General features: G+C 34.9%; 1 protein-coding gene across 1 annotated transcript in view; it reads right to left on the reverse strand.

Annotated features, from left to right (window-relative positions):
• The window catches only part of Fpps (Farnesyl pyrophosphate synthase), a 30937-nt gene extending 25167 nt beyond the window's left edge, over positions 1-5770 (reverse strand). Inside the window, exon 1 of the mRNA XM_089638995.1 lies at positions 5374-5770. Coding sequence (XP_089495121.1) covers positions 5374-5573 — 200 coding nt within the window. The 5' untranslated portion in view covers positions 5574-5770. The remainder of the gene's footprint in view (positions 1-5373) is intronic.
• Positions 5771-18181: the final 12411 nt, after the last annotated feature.

Consider the following 18181-nt stretch of genomic DNA (forward strand, 5'->3'; position numbering starts at 1 on the left):
GACCATGCGCAGAAAAGTAAAGTTCGCCAAAGTAGTAAGGCAAAAGTTTGCAGGACAATACATTGTAAACGAACCGCCTGGCGTAACGACGCTAACAATGAATGAGGTGGGTAAATTATAACATATTTGTAAAAGTGGCTAACTAAGTAGTTCTAGAAAATAGTCAATTTTGGAAACAAGCCTGTACTTTTGTTTACCCGATTTGGGATTTGTAGTCAAGTTGTTTGCGCAGCCAGCAATTTTCGCGCCATTGTAAAAATGACAATTAGTAATTCTTAAACAGGACTGAATAGAGATATTACAATGCGAGTTGCCTGTATACTGTCAGATTCATTTATTGAAAAATCAAAGAAAGGGAGACGATCACGCCGCCTCCCGCGTTCCTCGCACTTGGTTTGTTGCCCTTTTCCTCATTCCAGAGGGAAGACTTGCAGGGAAGAATTAGAGAATTAATAAAAGAGGGAAGAATTCCTGACAGTTCCAGGAGAAACAACTCCAGAAGCTGTGCGAGGAGATGATAGGCCAGCTATGGGCAGAGCTACAGTAGCACAGGAAGGAACGCCTGGAGGGTCCATGTCGAGGGTTCCTCGACTCAAATAGAACAAAGTGAAGAATATGTCATAAAATTTTTAAGGGAGTTACTGTAACATGTGTATTAGATCATTTTGTCAGTTTATGATCTAATCCCTTAGGGAAAAGAATGGACGCAAAGTAATGGGCGCTACAAACCATTTTATTTAGTTGAGCGGTTGTACCAATCTGGTTGAGTTAAACGTTGAACCATGTGGAGACGCGTTGTATGCGATAAGTTGTACCGCCAAAGCATCCAACCACCCAACCGTAAACCAAGTTGGCTCGTCTGTAGCATGGTTGAGCGGTTAACCTAACCTAACCTATCATAACCCAACCTAACCTAACCTAAAATAACCCAACCCATCCTAACCCAACCCAACCTATAAAAACCCAACCTCACCTAACCTATAATAACCCAACCTAACCTATAATAACCCAACATAACCTGTAATAAGTGATAAGAACCCAACCTAAATTAACCCAATTTAAATTAACCTAATCTAAAATAACCCAACCCATCCTAACCTAACCTATAAAAACACAACCTAACTATAATAACCTAACCTATAATAACCCAACCTAACCTTTAATAACCCAACCCATCCTAACCCAACCCAACCTAACCTAACTTATAATAACCCAACCTTACAAATTAAAGGCAAATTGAAATATAATTTTATAATCTTTACCTATTCCTACTTGTTTTATTACTTTAACCAAGTCTTCGAAGATATTATATAAAATGGCTAGTTAATGTGATTAATTCTGTGTCAATTATCACTTTGTCTAAATTAGGTAGACATCACAGACATAGGAATTAATAGACGAGAAGATAATGGCGAGGGGTAAAATCAACTGTTGAAGAACGAAGGGAGTAAGGCTGACTGTGATTCGTCAATAAATCAATCTGACAGTAAATAGGCATCTCGCATTATAATATCACCATTTACTTCTTAAAAGTAAAATCTGCTTTTGAATGAATAGAAATTTTTACATGGGAGCGCAAATTACTCGCAACGTTATGAACAAATTTGCGAAGTCCAAATTCGGCAAAAAAATTCGGTTCTATTTTCAGAGTCGAATATTTCGTTTAAGTATTTAGTTAAGACACTTTTATAAATGTTCATAATTTACTTCCCAGCAACCAACCAGCTTTGTGTTTCGCGTCCAGACGTTTCTCGGTGTGATAGTATATGTTTCTAAAACTGATCTATATTATACGATGTGAATATGCTTAAAATAAAGTAAAATAATGCTTATATATGGAATGTAATACGACAATTGGGTTTATTCTCTTTTTCACATCTATTTTTACAAGTTTTCATAGTACAAGTCAACATTTTGCCGTGTTATTTCGTAAAATGAACCGATGATGCCTCGACCATAGTTCGCACAAGAATGATGACGTCACGTTTTCAAATTTCACTTGAGGCCATACGCGAGCACAGCCGGCTCCAATGGAACCGGTATGGGGAGTGGGGATAATACGCTTTTAATCACTTAGGGCAGGTCTACTAATATTCATATGTCTATGGTAGACATTATAAATAATGGCTGGATAGTATATATAATATCCGGATTTATTACTTTGGCTGTGACATAGATACCAGGAACGAAGCTCTTTTTATCCTTTTGGAACAGTTAAAATATATTGAAAAGGATGCAACGAATAAAAACCGTAGCCATTTTTGCCCACGTTTGTTCTATATTAATATTTAACGATGCTACTGGTGCGATGACACATGATTCTTTTGATAAATTCGAAGGCACGGTGCTCGTGCTCCCCAGAGGAGCAGCTAACGAAATTGAACAAACCATCGCGTCGTCTGTGCGGTTAACGCACAACGGTTTAAGGCGATGCCATACGTAGTAATGCAAAATCATGTGTTTTTGGTTTGAAAATGTTTCAGATGCTTTAATTAAATACTGCGAGTAGAATACATCTTGACCTTTGAAATAGTCGAGTATTGTTCAAGTGTCAAGTCTTTTTATAAGCCCAGAAAAAAATAATGTATAGGCCTATGAAAACTGCTTTAAAGTTCAAAATCTCCTACTTACGAACCCATTTTCGGTTATGATTTTATTGTATAATGTGGCAAATTAAGTAATTTATAAAATGATCGGAAAAAAATTAAATATTTATGCCTGAACATCCACAAAATAAAATAAAAGGCACTTTTTGGCCATGTTTTTTTCTTGCATAAATCAAAACAGGCGGATGGTGTTAAGCGGGAATTTAAACCTTATCGCCATCTACGTAAGGGTTGTTATTGATAGCGGCTCAGTTTAAAATATTACACAACGTAGTGCATCGCCTTAACCAACCAAACGTGAGAATAATAATTACGTATAATATAACTACTACAATAACAACAGTAACATAATATTTTCTTTTTAATTAAATGGTTTATGCAACTCAAACCAAGGCAAGGCAAATAATAATACTTATTTCTGCATAATAATAAAATAGAATGATAAATATGGCAGGCACATAATTGTCAACATAAATAATACACGATGCAGGTAAACAGGCGCCAGTGAAAGGTTAGGACTGGTTGCAAATATCTTCCATAATAATAGCTAATAACGTCCTTATTTCTGCTAAATCACCATATCGCTCGCCATACAATCACAGACAGATGATTTTTTGTGATCTGCTAGCCAGGCGGTATTTTTAGGCAGGGGAGGGGTCATATCAATTAGGGAGCTGCCGTGATCACGCGGCCGTCAGCTGTCAGGCGACAGATCCCGTACAAAGAAATATCCCGCGATCCTATTGATATCCCCTGCCGAAGGGACAGCTTCGTGTGACACTTCAACGTTTAATGTTGTAGTGTCACACGAAGCTATAATCTGTATAGGCCACTCCCAAAAAACGCTTAGTGCGCATAGCGTGGTCTGACACAGGCATTAATGGAATTCGAAAACAGCAACATTAAAATATAAGAACACTTAGGACGGGTTGTTTCGGAGTATTTGAACAATTCATCAAATTTCAACGTTCATTTGCAAGTTCTGTGAAAGATTTTTTCAGGTTCTGTTTTTATTTCAGTTTTGTCAAGCAACTAGCCTATAATGATATAATAACAGAACTTGAATTGGACTTTCACAGATCCCAGAAATGAACGTTGAAATTTGATGAATTTTTCAAATACTCCGAAACAACCCGTCCTTAAAAAAACATAAAAATAAAAGTTTTTGTTTCATCACTTTCCATGACTTTATAAAACTTTTTAAAGATGTGATGAATTATCATTTTGATGATTTATCCGGTCACCATAATTTATATAACAATTTACGATATTTTTTACATAACTGCCGCACTTCTGAACTATTTCGAATAATCGAACCCCATCTATGTGAATGCTATAGCTACACCACTGATGTGTAGTAGTAATCATAACTACGTCCATAACATGTACTTCTAAATATCAATATGCATAGTAGTACATACATGTTATACGTCGTAGTTACAATAATAAACAATAATGTCATAATTATTCTTTATCGTTAATATGCAAGGAAAATCAGTAACTGTAAAATTCTACGTATGCATACGCGAGCGGAACCGCCGAGCTGAACCTCTGCTTATGGGAAAGGGAACGCCGCTTGCAGTTGCTTTTTTTAAGAGGAAGCTACAAGCCAAAAATGTGTATATTCTTGGTATACCTTATATTGTAGGTAACAGGCATTAAAATCTCTTGATAAACATAGTCTAGAAACGTTCGATTTCAAGCACAAAACTGGTTTTTATTTATTTTGTAAATAATTTTATAAGAAAGCAAAAAAGTTAATCTTAGCTATGATACTGTATTTTTTAAGTTGTTTCCTTTACGCGTTCATACATTTCCATTGAAAGAAAAAAATTAGTTTACATTTAAGTATATTTTTTTATTGAGTATTTTTATAAAAATATTTTTTTATTCTACTCAAGCGGAACAATAGGAAAACCTTCAATTTATCTAAAGAATATTTTTTGGTATTTATAATGTACACCAATTCGTTATAAAGATTAATCAAAATAGTGATTTGGTATTAAGCTTCGCTTTAACCTTTCCCGTAATTTGTGGCTCGGTTCGCAAATGTAAATGTACCGTTCGTTACAAGTACGTAAGAGTAAATCAGATCTTTGGGGCAAAACAGCACAACTAATCTGGTATACTTCAACTTGACCTCTGAGGTCAAATAGAAGTATACCTTTTTTTAACTAGTTTGATTACAATATGGATAAGGATTCACGTTTACATGGGTTTCTACGATTTTTACGACGGGATTCTACGGGTTTCTACGTTTACATGGGTTTTTACGAATATTAATTTAAACAGTGCTTTTAAATTTTAATATGTTGCTTTCCTGAATATATAAATCAAACAATAGATAATTTGAAAACATATTGTTTTCAATAAAATAGAGAAAATATCACACAAATGAACAATGGTTCTCGGCTTCTATTTTGGATTCTGATAAGAATTTTTTTTAAGGCGAATTACGAACCGTTTGTTTATTCGAGTCGTATATTGTTCAATTTAAATATTATTTGACCTTGTGCCGCGGTTTGTTTACGTTCCTTAACTCCAAGCGCCGAGCGGCCGATCTCGATTTGTTTGTTGTAAATATCATTTTGTTTAGCCGGTGTTGTCAGGTGCATGCCTTATTTGTCCGGAGGCAATACATTCCACGATTCCACTCATGTAATATTATAGCCGTAACTGCACACAATACATGCTCAAAGCTCATCTTCGACTAACGGCGGTCGAAAACTTTCCAAACATCTAACGAATAAATTAAACCATCACTGACCTGTGCTCATTCCTGAAAATGAATGGCTTCTTGGATCCCTGGGCTTCTTCAGTGTTCTGCTGGGTGGCTACCTTGGCCGGGTCTAACCGGGGGGCCATGGAGTCCGAGTTGGAAACGGCCACAGTCTTGCTTATTTGCCTTCTTAGCTCGACCCATGTTGTCTTGACGCCTTGGGAAATAAATCTCTGCGACGCGAACATTTTGACACAGTGCACCCCGATTACTTAATGAATTAAACCGTCTCGCATGTGTTGTCAATTTTCACTAATTTTCTCAAGACTAATTGAAGAATATCACATATAAAAAGAGAACTTTACAAAGGTAAACACGATTGCAGCTCGATCAAACGTTTGACACAACTAACACACGCCGGCGATCGTTTTATTGTGAATTTTTGTGCTGTCACGTAAGCAAGCTAGTCTCTTGATTCGCATTCCCATCTATTTGGGATGTTGACACTTGTAAGCACTGCCATCTGACGATAAGAATTAAAATTAACGAACTTTACAAGAAAAATAACATGCCTAGATTTTTTTTAAATAGTTCTCAACTACGTCGGCTGCCAATGAAATGGGTAATTATGGGTTTCGTGAAGAGCTTCATGTATTGTAATCTGTTTTCTACTGCGCTGCGCATTCGTTACGTTGCTGTCACTCCTATTTGTCACATTTGCTATGAAAGCGCGAAATTGAAATATTCAAGAAATTATTTTGCAAACATCTTAGACGAATTTTGTTTTGAATGATAGAAAGACAAGCGGAGTTACGAATGATCAATGTAGGAAAGAAGAATCTTTCCTACATGCGAATAACCTGAAAATATTCGAATTCCTAAGGCTACGATAAATTTCATTTTGCATCCGTGTTCTAAAATTAATTATAAAAACACCCTAATATATTTAAATAGCGCCCTTAGGGTGATTTTTTACGAAAACGGCGCCGCTACATAAATTAGCCAAATATTATTATTATTATTACTACCAATTACAAGAGGAAAATGTTGCTTGTGCAATATCATTGCTACAATCATGCTACAGTGAATATTATATCAATGATGTTCGTTCACCCGATCCCGATGCATTTGTCCACACGGCTAAACATTAAAAGATGATCCGAGAAATGTGAAGGTTTTTTTATTTTGAACACTCACTAGATTCTAGATGGAATTTCTATGGTGTGCGGCGTTGGTATTGATATTTTTATGTATTATTTGCCCTGCCTACTCAATCTACAAAGACATAAACGCGAAGTTGTATGATTGTGATCATAAATAAACCACTCACATTGTGATGATCTGTTGATACCATCGACCAATGGTTGACACGAACTGAAGAATCACGTAAGTAGGTATAGTTTTCATAATTTTCATACGACACGTTTTTGTTGTCGTTAAAGATGTGTTGAAATATGTAATAAATATATTTCAACACACCTTTTTCTTTTGTGTAGTTAAACACACAATTTTTTACGATGTACATACCGACAATAATTATAGGTACCTAGCTACCTGGTAAAAGTTTTTTAAGTTTTTGTTATCAAACGTAAATACTGATATGTAAAAATAGAAATTGTTTATACAAAATGCTTCGTAGAAAACGGGTACCTTCCTAAAAGGTAGGTAGCTATTTAGATAACAATATTATTATTTATCCACATCCATTGAGCAAAGTGCACCTCGAAACAAATATTTGTAAATATCTTAGTAGGTGCAGTATTATCAATAATGTGTGCTATTACCTGTAAACATGTTACACACCAAGTAACAAAATAATGAGATATAACTATCGCGCAAGATTATATTTTTTTCCTATTTTGTAAACAATTCATTTGTAACGAATGGTGATTAATGCTAATGTTATAATGTCTTTTCCAATGACGAGATTCTTCTTTGTTAAAGGTGTGTCTATACCACGGTCTTTACAATATTCGTTTATCAACAGGTTTGTTCAGTTTATTATCATAATTTTAGTTGTGCCACGTTATCAAGACATTTTTTTCTTCTTATGTACCTACGCCATTGATTATGTGAGAACTTTCAATGCGAAAAAGAAGTAGTTATAATATAGTCGCTTCAAGCTGTAAAATATTGCAAGACAATCAAGATAGGATTTTTTCTTATGCTGCGTATAGACGCGAGAAAATGTCTTTTCGTGTAATTCGTAGCTAGAGTGCCGAGCTCGGCACGCGGCCGCTGTTCCCAACTTTTTAATCGTTATCTAAGTTCAAATCTTTGTTTTTGCTCAGCCAAGCGATTTTTAAGCATTTTGTAGGGAACGTTCGATTTGCGTTGTTCCCAATCATTTTATCTTTTAAAATCTTAAGTAGCCCTACACACTACCGCACATTACCATAGACAATAAAATGACATCAAGTTAAAAACTTTCTATGTTAAATTAATATTAAAGAGTTAATTATTGTAGCTCTTATCAATACACATTACTTCTTTTAAATACCGTTATTCATAAACTGGTATTTCATATTTTTTAAACTAACGTATATAATATATTAAAAATAAAGTGACAACTTGAACGTGATGCCACAATCGGGACTTCCCATTTGATTTGGCAGATCGATGTAAGTTTTTTCTCCGTGCGACAGCAAAACAAACCTTAAAATGGAGATCAAAGCAAAGCGTGCGAAGAATAACATTAAATTGATAGAATAGAAAGGTTTTCAGATCTGACATGAGGTAAGGGCAAAATATTTCGCACATTCATCGCAAAAATGACACTTGCGTAAATAAAAACTTACCTTTCGCTTGCATAAGTTAAATTCTCCTCAATTAGGTTCAAAATATACAAAAAACACGTTTTCGTCATACGAAAACGGTCAAAAAATTCTTTGTCATTTAATTCATTTGTAGTTATTTTCTATATGTACTTTTTCTATTTTCATTGTCTTTGCCCTTCACATACATGTACTCTCCATTCACTGTCATTTATGTTTTCTTATTCGTGTCAATATTATGGTTTTAATGGACATATTGTCCGTAAATTAATAAATAAATAAATAGTTCGATGTAATTGATATCCACACCCTGTCGCCGCCTGTATAACTCGATGCTTTCATCAATTACTTCGGCCCATTCCGCAATATCTAGTATATCTAAAATGTCTAAAACTTCTCTATCCATTTTAAAACGATAATGACAAATGCAACACAAAAAACTGAAAGGAGCGCGACTGTCGATTGTCAGAGTGACATTTGATCATTGATTCGCGGTATTTTTTCACTCTGTCGACACTTTTTGTTACTAGCTTTTTCCTTACATATTGCTTAAATAGCTAATCCAGCTGTCCGGCTGGCTTAGACTGAGCGGCTTGCTTAAGCAATTATTGTGTGTTGGAATTACGTAGTGCAGTGGTGATTCGCTTAGAATTTGATTACTAGGATTGGGAACAACGGCCGTTAGCAATGTTCATAACGTGGCGAATAATTTGCGCTCCCATGTAAAAATGTCTATTCATTCAAAAGCAGATTTTACTTTTAAGAACTAAATGGTGATATTATAATGCGAGATGCCTATTTACTGTCAGATTGATTTACTGACAAATCACAGTCAGCTTTCCTCTCTGCGTCCCGCAACTTTTGGTTTAACCCCTCGCCTTTAACTTCTCGTCTATTAATATTCATATGTCTGTGGGCTGTACTAATCCCAGCAAGAGGTCTTAAGTGACGCCATTTTTCTAGTATCTTATGTCTCTTTCGTTTTCGTACAAGCCGTGAAAGAAGAGGACGATCGTCGATGACTTAAGCAAGTACGAGCTCTCGCTGGGACTAGTATATCTCACAGAGAGCAGTTATTTTCAGTCATGCTTTATAATAATTAGATTTTTTTAATTTATAAAGGTATATTCCATTGAAAACACCGTTAAAAAAATGACCTGTAGGTACACGTACTCTATAATACCTAGGCACACAAACTTATTTACGTTATCATTTGACATATTTACGATTTTTTTCTTTTTCTAGGTGCTTGCTAAACACAAATAACTTGGCGGGTGGTACGATCTACCTACGTGCGTCTCTACAGTTCGTACCCATTATTACACAACAATCTCAGGGCCCGTTCCCACTTCCGTTTTCAAATCGGAGGCGGGTCCCGTTTTAAAAACGGACGGCCAATGGCCCTGTTCACACTACCGTTTTAAAAACGGATCCGTTTTAAAAACGGACCATACTCTACGAAAAAAAATAATTGTCGATTCAACAAAAACATGTTATTTGCTCATTATTCAGTAATGGTGCGCAATGGACGACGATGAAGTTCTTGTTGACATGTGGTACTTATTAAATAGAAGGAAAAAAGTGAAAAGAAAATTTTGAGTACACCCAATCATAGCCGAATGATTTTCTGTAGGAATTTTCCAAGTGTTAATTGGTGAGTTAAGAAGTGATGAACTAAAGTTCTTTAATTATTTTAGAATAATAATGAATGGATTATTTATATAGCGCCGTTTTCACCATGAAAAATCACCTCAAGGGCGCTTAATGGCTTAAGAGAATGTCTATCACTTCCTTTAACCATCTACTGGAATGAGTTTCAGAGAGCTTAACATATCAAAATACAAAATTGAGAAAGTGCATTTGTCCTGAAGAAAGGCTATCGATATTTTAAGAAAACAATAAACACTCAAATATTTTTTATTATGTGTTTATTTAACTAATACGCTCTTCCGTGCATCTCATTAAAGCTTTAAAATTTAAAAAAAAGTAAACTTAAATAAAATAAAATAAAAATTTTGATGTACAAAAGTTGTGTACACCAAGTGTTTTGTTTTTATTTAGTTAAATATAAAATATTACCATACTCTTTCTTCGACCAGTGGTATTAAATTTTCGGGATTTATTTCCTTATCCATTATTGTAGTTTTGATTTAATATTTTAGTAAATATAATTTAGTAAATAACCAAATACAAGCACGCAGCGTGCCTGCTTCCTTGCGACAGGGAGCGGGCGGGGAGGGGTCGGGGTTTGGCGGGGACTCTGCCGGAACGACTGGACGACAAGTGTGAACAGCTCCATACAACACTATGAGCGAGCGTGTGCCGACACGATTTGAAAACGGACGCGCTGCGTAGGCGAGCCATCCGACAAAAAATGTCGGATCCGTTTTCAAATCGTGTCGGACAAGTGTGAACAGCTCCATACATCCACTACAGCCACTAGGGCATCCGATTTTAAAACGGGACCCGCCCCCGATTTGAAAACGGAAGTGGGAACGGGCCCTCACAAGGATTTTGTTTAGTTATTTCTACATGGAAACGAGATGTCATTCATTATCTATCTATCTATCTATATAAATAAACAATTTATTGTTCGTTTGCTCAAAATCTTAAATCTCCGAAAGTTCTTAAGGCGATGCACTACGTCGTGTAATATTTTGAATCGAGCCGCTATCAACAACATATAAACTATCTAACACACCTCACGTAGATGGCGATGAGGTTTAAATTCCCTCTTCACACCATCCACCTGTTTTGATTTATGCAAGAAAAAAAGATGGCCAAAAAGTGCCTTTTATTTTATTTTGTGGATGTTCAGGTACAAATATTTAAATGTTTTTCGATCATTTTGTAAATAACTTAATTTGCCACATTATACAGTAAAATCATAACCGAAAATGAGTTCTTAAGTAGGAGATTTTGAACTTTAAAGCAGTTTTCATAGGCCTTATACAATACTTTTTTCTGGGCTTATAAAAAGAATTATATAAAAAATACTCGATTATTTCAAAGGCCAAAATGTATTCTACTCGCAGTATTTAATTAAAGCATCTGAAACATTTCTAGGCGACCAAATTTTCAAACCAAAAACACATGATTTTGCATTACTACGTATGGCATCGCCTTAACCGATTGCTATGAAATTTTGACACAATGTTGCGTTCAAATACGTATGTTTTTTATATATATATATTTATACCTGTCACTTGTAACAGGTAAAAATATTTTTTTTAACATCGCCAATCTGATGGAAAAACATGTTTTTTTTAAACAGTATCATCTGTTGGACGTAAATCAACACGCGCTATATTTTATCTATCTGCACAGACAGACTGAGCCATAGCAACGTGTGGCGTCGTGCAGCTAGTTATGATAAAAGATACCGGCACTATGAAACCACCTACAAGTGGATTTATTATTATTAAGTAGGGACCGTTGTGGAATTACCTACTCGAATATAAATTGATCCATGGACGCCATTTTTCACAAATTTTGAAATCGATCTGCGTCTATTTATTGCGCAAATAGCCATGCTCTAAAATCATTGACTAAATAAGAGTTCCTAACTCTTTGTTTTAGTCGAATAAAAAATGGCTACCACCGTCGGATCAACATGTCCTAGCTAGCAACGCTTCAGAATGCGGTATATACATGTTTTCTAAGGCTAGCTTTACACTTGTAAGTTTTTTCGTAAGTAAGCGACTTCTGGCCAATGAGAACCTTTGATTTTCAAAATCCATTGAGCCCATTGGCTAGAAGTCGCTTACTTACGGAAAGACTTACATGTGTAAGGCTAGGTTAAGAACCTTGACTTCAGACTACTCGTCCAGGGTATAATTTAAAATATACTATACTATAGTAAGTACTCACCTACCTACAACCAAGATAAAAGAAATGTTGATTACTTTCCTAGTACTACGTACAAATTTTTGTAATGTTTGTAGATTAATAAAAAAATTATGCTATCCATGTTTTCGAAAATGCTGGTAATAAAAAGCAAATAAATAAACAAACATAACGTTTCTGAATATTTTATTGATTCGTCACGAAAACCGATAACAGAAAATATTGTTAGTACCTACTTACTGCTTGTGTCACGTTTGGCCTTGCCAAGTCGTGTAACATTCAAAATCGGACCACTAACAATAACATTCCTAATGGAAATGGCGATAAGGGTGAAATTCGCCTGATTTGATTTATGCAAAAAAAAACATCGCCAAAAAGCGGGTTTTATTTTATTTTGTGAAGTTCAGCCATAAATATTAAAATATTTTTCGATCACTTTCTAAATACCTTAATTTGCCACTTTTTACAATAAAATCATAAAAGGGTTCGAAAGTAGAATATTTTGCACTAGTAGTTTATGAACCTGATACTTATTTTTTTTAAGACTTTGCACTTTGCACTTTCTTGATGCATTTAGAACATCTATACTTTTATTTCTAATATCAATGTCCTAACGCACACATGCGCAGTTTTAACAAAAGACAATCACAAAAATAAACCACGGTCGGTGGCTGAGTTGACATTGCGTTTGGGTGGTGTAGAGCGTTAAATTCCTCGTCTGGCTAAGTCCTTCATCACAACACAAGCAACATTTTCCGCTTACTGTGGTGGTAGTAGGAGATTTTCAAATATTGTCAGGTTATTCGTAACCCATGAATATTTGACTTTCTACCATATTTTTTTAAAAATTAAATAAACATTTTTCAACTTTGTAAATAGATGTTTTGTTGGAAATTAATTAAGACTCATTTAACCCAGAATGGACAAAATTTCAGCTGGAGATTCACATTAATTTTGTTGCTTTACATCATCTTATAATCAACCTGTAATATTGTAAATTATAACCCTGAGTATTCTTCTAAATTAAATTTTCAATGTGCGCCAGGTCATCGATAATATAAAGGGCCTTCTTACTTCTCACAACATAATTTTACTGATAAACAACCATTAATGTAAGGTTAAGGCGATGCACTACTTTGTGTAATATTTTAAATCTAGCCGCTGTCAATAACACCCCTTACGTAGATGGCGATAAGGTTTAAATTCGCGCTTAACACCATCCGCCTGTTTTGATTTATGTAAGAAAAAAACACGGCCAAAAATGCCTTTTATTTTATTTTGTGGATATCCAGGCATAAATATTTAATTTTTTTTCGATCATTTTATAAATAACTTAATTTGCCACATTATACAATAAAATCATAACCGAAAATGGGTTCGTAAGTAGGAGATTTTGAACTTTAAGCAGTTTTCATAGGCCTTATACATTATTTTTTTCTAGGCTTATTAAAAGGCTTATCTAAAAAATACTCGATTATTTCAAAGGCCAAGATGTATTCTACTCGCAGTATTTAATTAAAGCATCTGAAACATTTCTAGGCGACCAAATTTTCAAACCAAAAACACATGATTTTGCATTACTACGAAGTGCATCGCCTTAATGTTGTTTGACAGTTGTGTTAAATTTCAAACACTATCTGTAAGTAAGGGTTGTAAAAATGTTTTGAAACTTATTGATAAATATTTCATAAAAGTATTTTACGATTTTTTTTTTTGAATTTCCGATTTTATGTCCGGGTTAAATCTTCCCCATAGGAAAAACTAAACCCTTCCACACACTTTTCCACAAATGATCATCTAGATTCTAGTCAATCAACATTATGCAAGTGCATTATATTAACAAAATAAATACAAAAAAATACAAGAACAACACGTCAACTCACCAGAGATCAATTGGGAAAATAATTCACCGACTCCAGATATTTTCATATCAGAGGGTTCGGCTCGGTAGAACTCCTAACAGAGCCTATAAATCCTACTGATCCCTCAACATAAACATTTAAAAAATCTTTCGTTATCCTACATGTATTTAAAATGACCGATTTTTGAATTTTTATAGATAATTTTTTTGATAGATCTAATATGTCTAAATTTGATATGAAATTTTAAATGAGTAATTTATATTTATAAATTATTTTTTAATTTATTTATTATATATTTATTTATAATTATTCATTAACATCCTATCGGGCTTTTACATAGTAAATTGACAGTTTATGTATGTAAGTGTAACATAATACATGGATAATAGCATAACAAAATAAAAAAAATCAAAAGATAATACTAAGATTAACATAAAATCTAAATAAAGTAATATTGTAAATAAAGCAAAGTTTCAAGTGTAAAGTATGTATGTACATTGTACATTCGTATATGCATGTAATTATTCATGTTTGTTGCAAAACCAGTAAGACTGAAAACAGGAAAATAATTTACTCGTAAGGTAATTATAAAATAAATATATGTAATATACTGATATGTATTATAAAACCAATGTTTAAAAAATAGTATATGTATTGTTGATTCCAGAAAAAAAATGTTATCGTGTCATTGCAGGGAGCTGATCCTTCCGGCAGATTTGTTTTGGCCTTTTTTAAATCAGGCGAACTTCGGACACAGTCGTAGTACATACATACGTCATACCGGAAGAAGCTATTATATTACGCCGCAGACTTCAGCTAGTTCACAATAACATTAACATTCAATACTGTCGTAAAAAAGCACAATCATTGTTTGAAAATGTTTTTCCTTTTAAAGTAAAGGAATTCAAATTTCAAGTAATTTTAAGCTATCTTTGCGACGCTCGGGACGACAGATTTTCAACTTACAAAGCGCCGTCCTGAGAAAATGTGCTGTAAGGAATGATACCTTAGAGCTCATTTTCGCAGGACCGCACTTTGTAAGTTGGAGCCTTGTCGTCCTGAGAGAATCTGTTAACATTTATTTTTTAGGCTGATGAATGGCACAATATCATCTTCCCTATGTGCCTACCTAGGGAAGATATTATTGGCTATGGCCGCGCCTTTTTTTTATTGTTTCGGCTACCTTGTCTATGAAACTCAAAAGCTGTAATAACGCCATCGGTTAAATAATAGTGGAGAAATTTCTCCCTACAAAAGCTCTAAGTTATCAATCTACAGAGGCGGATTTGCCCTTAGGCCTATGTAGGCCCGGGCCTAGGGCGGCCAGATATTAGGGGCGGCCAATCGTGACAAAAAAGTCACAGATGATAACAAGAAATTACTTCCTAAGTACCTAAATATTCTACGTACGAAATAGCGATATGCAAGAGCGTGTTCACACACAGCACACAGCGTGCCCCCACGCCCCGCAGCCGCCCTCGCCACACCTAAGAATAGAAGAAAGCCGTTATATGTGAAGCAAGAGGTAATCGTTTAAAACTGGAACGCTTTGAAACGGCCATCATGACTGTGTTTTGGGGATTTTTACTGAATCGTATTAACGCCACAAGTAAAAAACTTCAGAGTGTGGAAATTGACATCACCATTGTCATAGAACTGTATGAGGTACTTATACATTTTATTGGCGAAATGCGAGATAATTTCGATGATTTCGAAAACCAAGCCAAAAAACTGTCATTTTTACAGGAATATGAAAGAGATTTTCGACGCAATCGAAAGCCTAAGCTACTTCCTGGCGAGAATAATACAGGTGAAGAGATGCAACAAAAAAACGGCCGCGAAAATTTCAGAATCGCTACTTTTTTTTAGTAATAATCGATTCGTTATCAGCAGAACTAAAAAAACGACTGGGTGCTTACAAATCACTTTATAATAAATTTAATTTTATTACTCAATTGACAAAACTAAGCCCGTCTGAAGTCGAAGAAAGGGCAAAATCATTGCAAATGATTTATTCTAGTGATTTAGAAGCCCATTTTTCGGAAGAATGTCTCCATTTTTGTGCCCACTGCAGTGTGAAAAATAAGGATCGAAACAATGCTGTCAGTTTGTTAAAATGGTTACGAACTGAAGATCTTCAAACCATTTATCCAAACGTGGATATTGCTCTTCGAATGTGTGTGTGTACTCCCGCCAGTAACTGTTCTGGAGACGATCATTTTCTTGTTTACGACGTGTAAAAAATTATTTACGCACAACAATGGCGGAGCAAAGGCTGAAAAATCTTGCTTTGCTTAACGTAGAAGCAGATTTTTTAAGGAAATTGGATTGCGAAGATCTAATTAATGATTTTGCTGCACTTAAGTGCAGACGAGAATTGTAACTGCCAGATTTTTGTTTTGAGTTCAGTTTTTTTTTATGTTAGATAATGCTTTACGTAATTTTTTTTACCAACGTTTTAATTTGTATTTTAAGTTAAGTTATTATATTCGAATATGTACCTTAAGTTGATTTTTATTTAAAAGAGGTGCTGATTTCTTTTATTCGTTTGGAGACTTAATAATAACTTTTTATCCAGCCCGTATCTGGCAACCCTAATTGTAACTGTGAAACACTTATATATTATTGTATGAGAATAAACCTGAAACTAGTTAAATAAATTAAACCTAAAACTGTTTTAAATGTTTTATTCAAATCCTTGAAACCTTAGAAAGTATTACAAACTAGCAGCTAGTATAGTTAACTAAATTTCTGAATCGATTTCGATAAAAGTTGTCAATAAAGTAAATTCATTATGTAGTCTATAGTCTATATCAGGGGTCTCCAAACAACGGTCCGCCAATGTCATCAATCCGGCCTGCGACAATCGATAACTATACAGTAATTGAACTAGCGAATTTAGCAAGCGTATTTTTTACATTAATTCCACACAGGAGGCTTTGAGGAAAATATTTTCCCTCACGACCTATGTCATCTTAGGTGATGCTGTGTGGAGGGTCTTTTTAAGGAAGGGAAGGATAGAAAGTTCTGAAAAGGAAAATGTATGAAAAGGAAAGTGTATGAGGGGTGGGTAGGAATCTGGGGATTAGTGTGTCCAGGAGTGACATACGTATGAATACATCCCTCCAACTGCGGTGCAAGGCGATGGGTCAAGATAGTCCGGCTGGAAAGGTCAAAAGGCCTCCCTCACCCAGTCTCTCTCGATCCGGCCCGCCACGTAGCAGGTGGGCAGACGTATCCGCCGTCAAGACCTGGACAAATCTCACCCCATGAACCATGAATGATAATGGCAGGAAAATTGAAACGGTTTTGACCCTAGGAACTTACTGAAAAGTTTGGATACTCCTGGTCAATATGATGGGTAATGAGAAAGGGGCGGCTACATGGTCTGGGGCCTAGGGCGGCCAAGACTGCAAATCCGCCTCTGTCAATCTAGTGATAGGTTTATTTATGAGCCAGTCTATCTACATTTCTATCTTGTATAAGAAGAGATGGTTTATTTTTTATACAATACTACTTTATTATTCAAAGAGTGGTGAAATTTAGCACACTTGAAAAAAAAATCAAGGTCGCTCTCTACAGGGGATTTCGAAAAACACACCCATCCTCTTTTTCCACCCCTTAACGCGGAGTTTATATTCTTCTGATTAAATTTTGCCTACTTAAAATAAAATTAGATAAAATAAAATAAAATTATGCCTATTAAAATAAGAGAAGAATTACTGCCTACGTCTGATTTCGAAAAACGCTCGGTGAACGCCGGCGACTTCGTGAAATATAAATGTGGGTGTTCAAATGTACTAGCTCCAGTTGCAGAAGAAATTAATCAATAAATACATTAAATTAATAACATTAGGTATATGGACAACATATTTGCAAACATTTCTAAATTGTGATGCAGAACGAGAATTGATGTAATATTACCATTGCATACAGTTTTTTAAATAGATGTATTATAAGTACAGGACCGAATTTAGGCCCCGATAATCTAGGCTAATCTAGGGCGACAAGTTTTAGGGGGAGGCATCATGTATTTGGCACCAACTTCAAATCTTAAAATAAATGTTTAAATAATATTATTTGAAAATTTTCAACCCTAAAAGTTAATACCACCAGTATATACGGTGTCCAGAAGCTCGTGTTATAATCGGGAATCCAGTAAATCTTCATAGGTAGGTACATAACCTAAAAAAAAACTTTTTTTCTCCTAATAAAAAGTAAATGAGACAGACAAATACCCCAAACACTGAACAAGTGATCCTTGAGAAGTGTGATCTATACCAAAAATTAAATATATGAAAAGAAAATGGATGTAGCCAATTTGTAATTATGTATTCCAATGCCCCAGACATAACAAGACAGAATATCCTTTTG

This window comes from Hesperophylax consimilis, chromosome 13 (genome assembly GCF_061612785.1).
Source record: "Hesperophylax consimilis isolate HC1 chromosome 13, BYU_Hcon_1.0, whole genome shotgun sequence".
Lineage (NCBI taxonomy): Eukaryota > Metazoa > Arthropoda > Insecta > Trichoptera > Limnephilidae > Hesperophylax > Hesperophylax consimilis.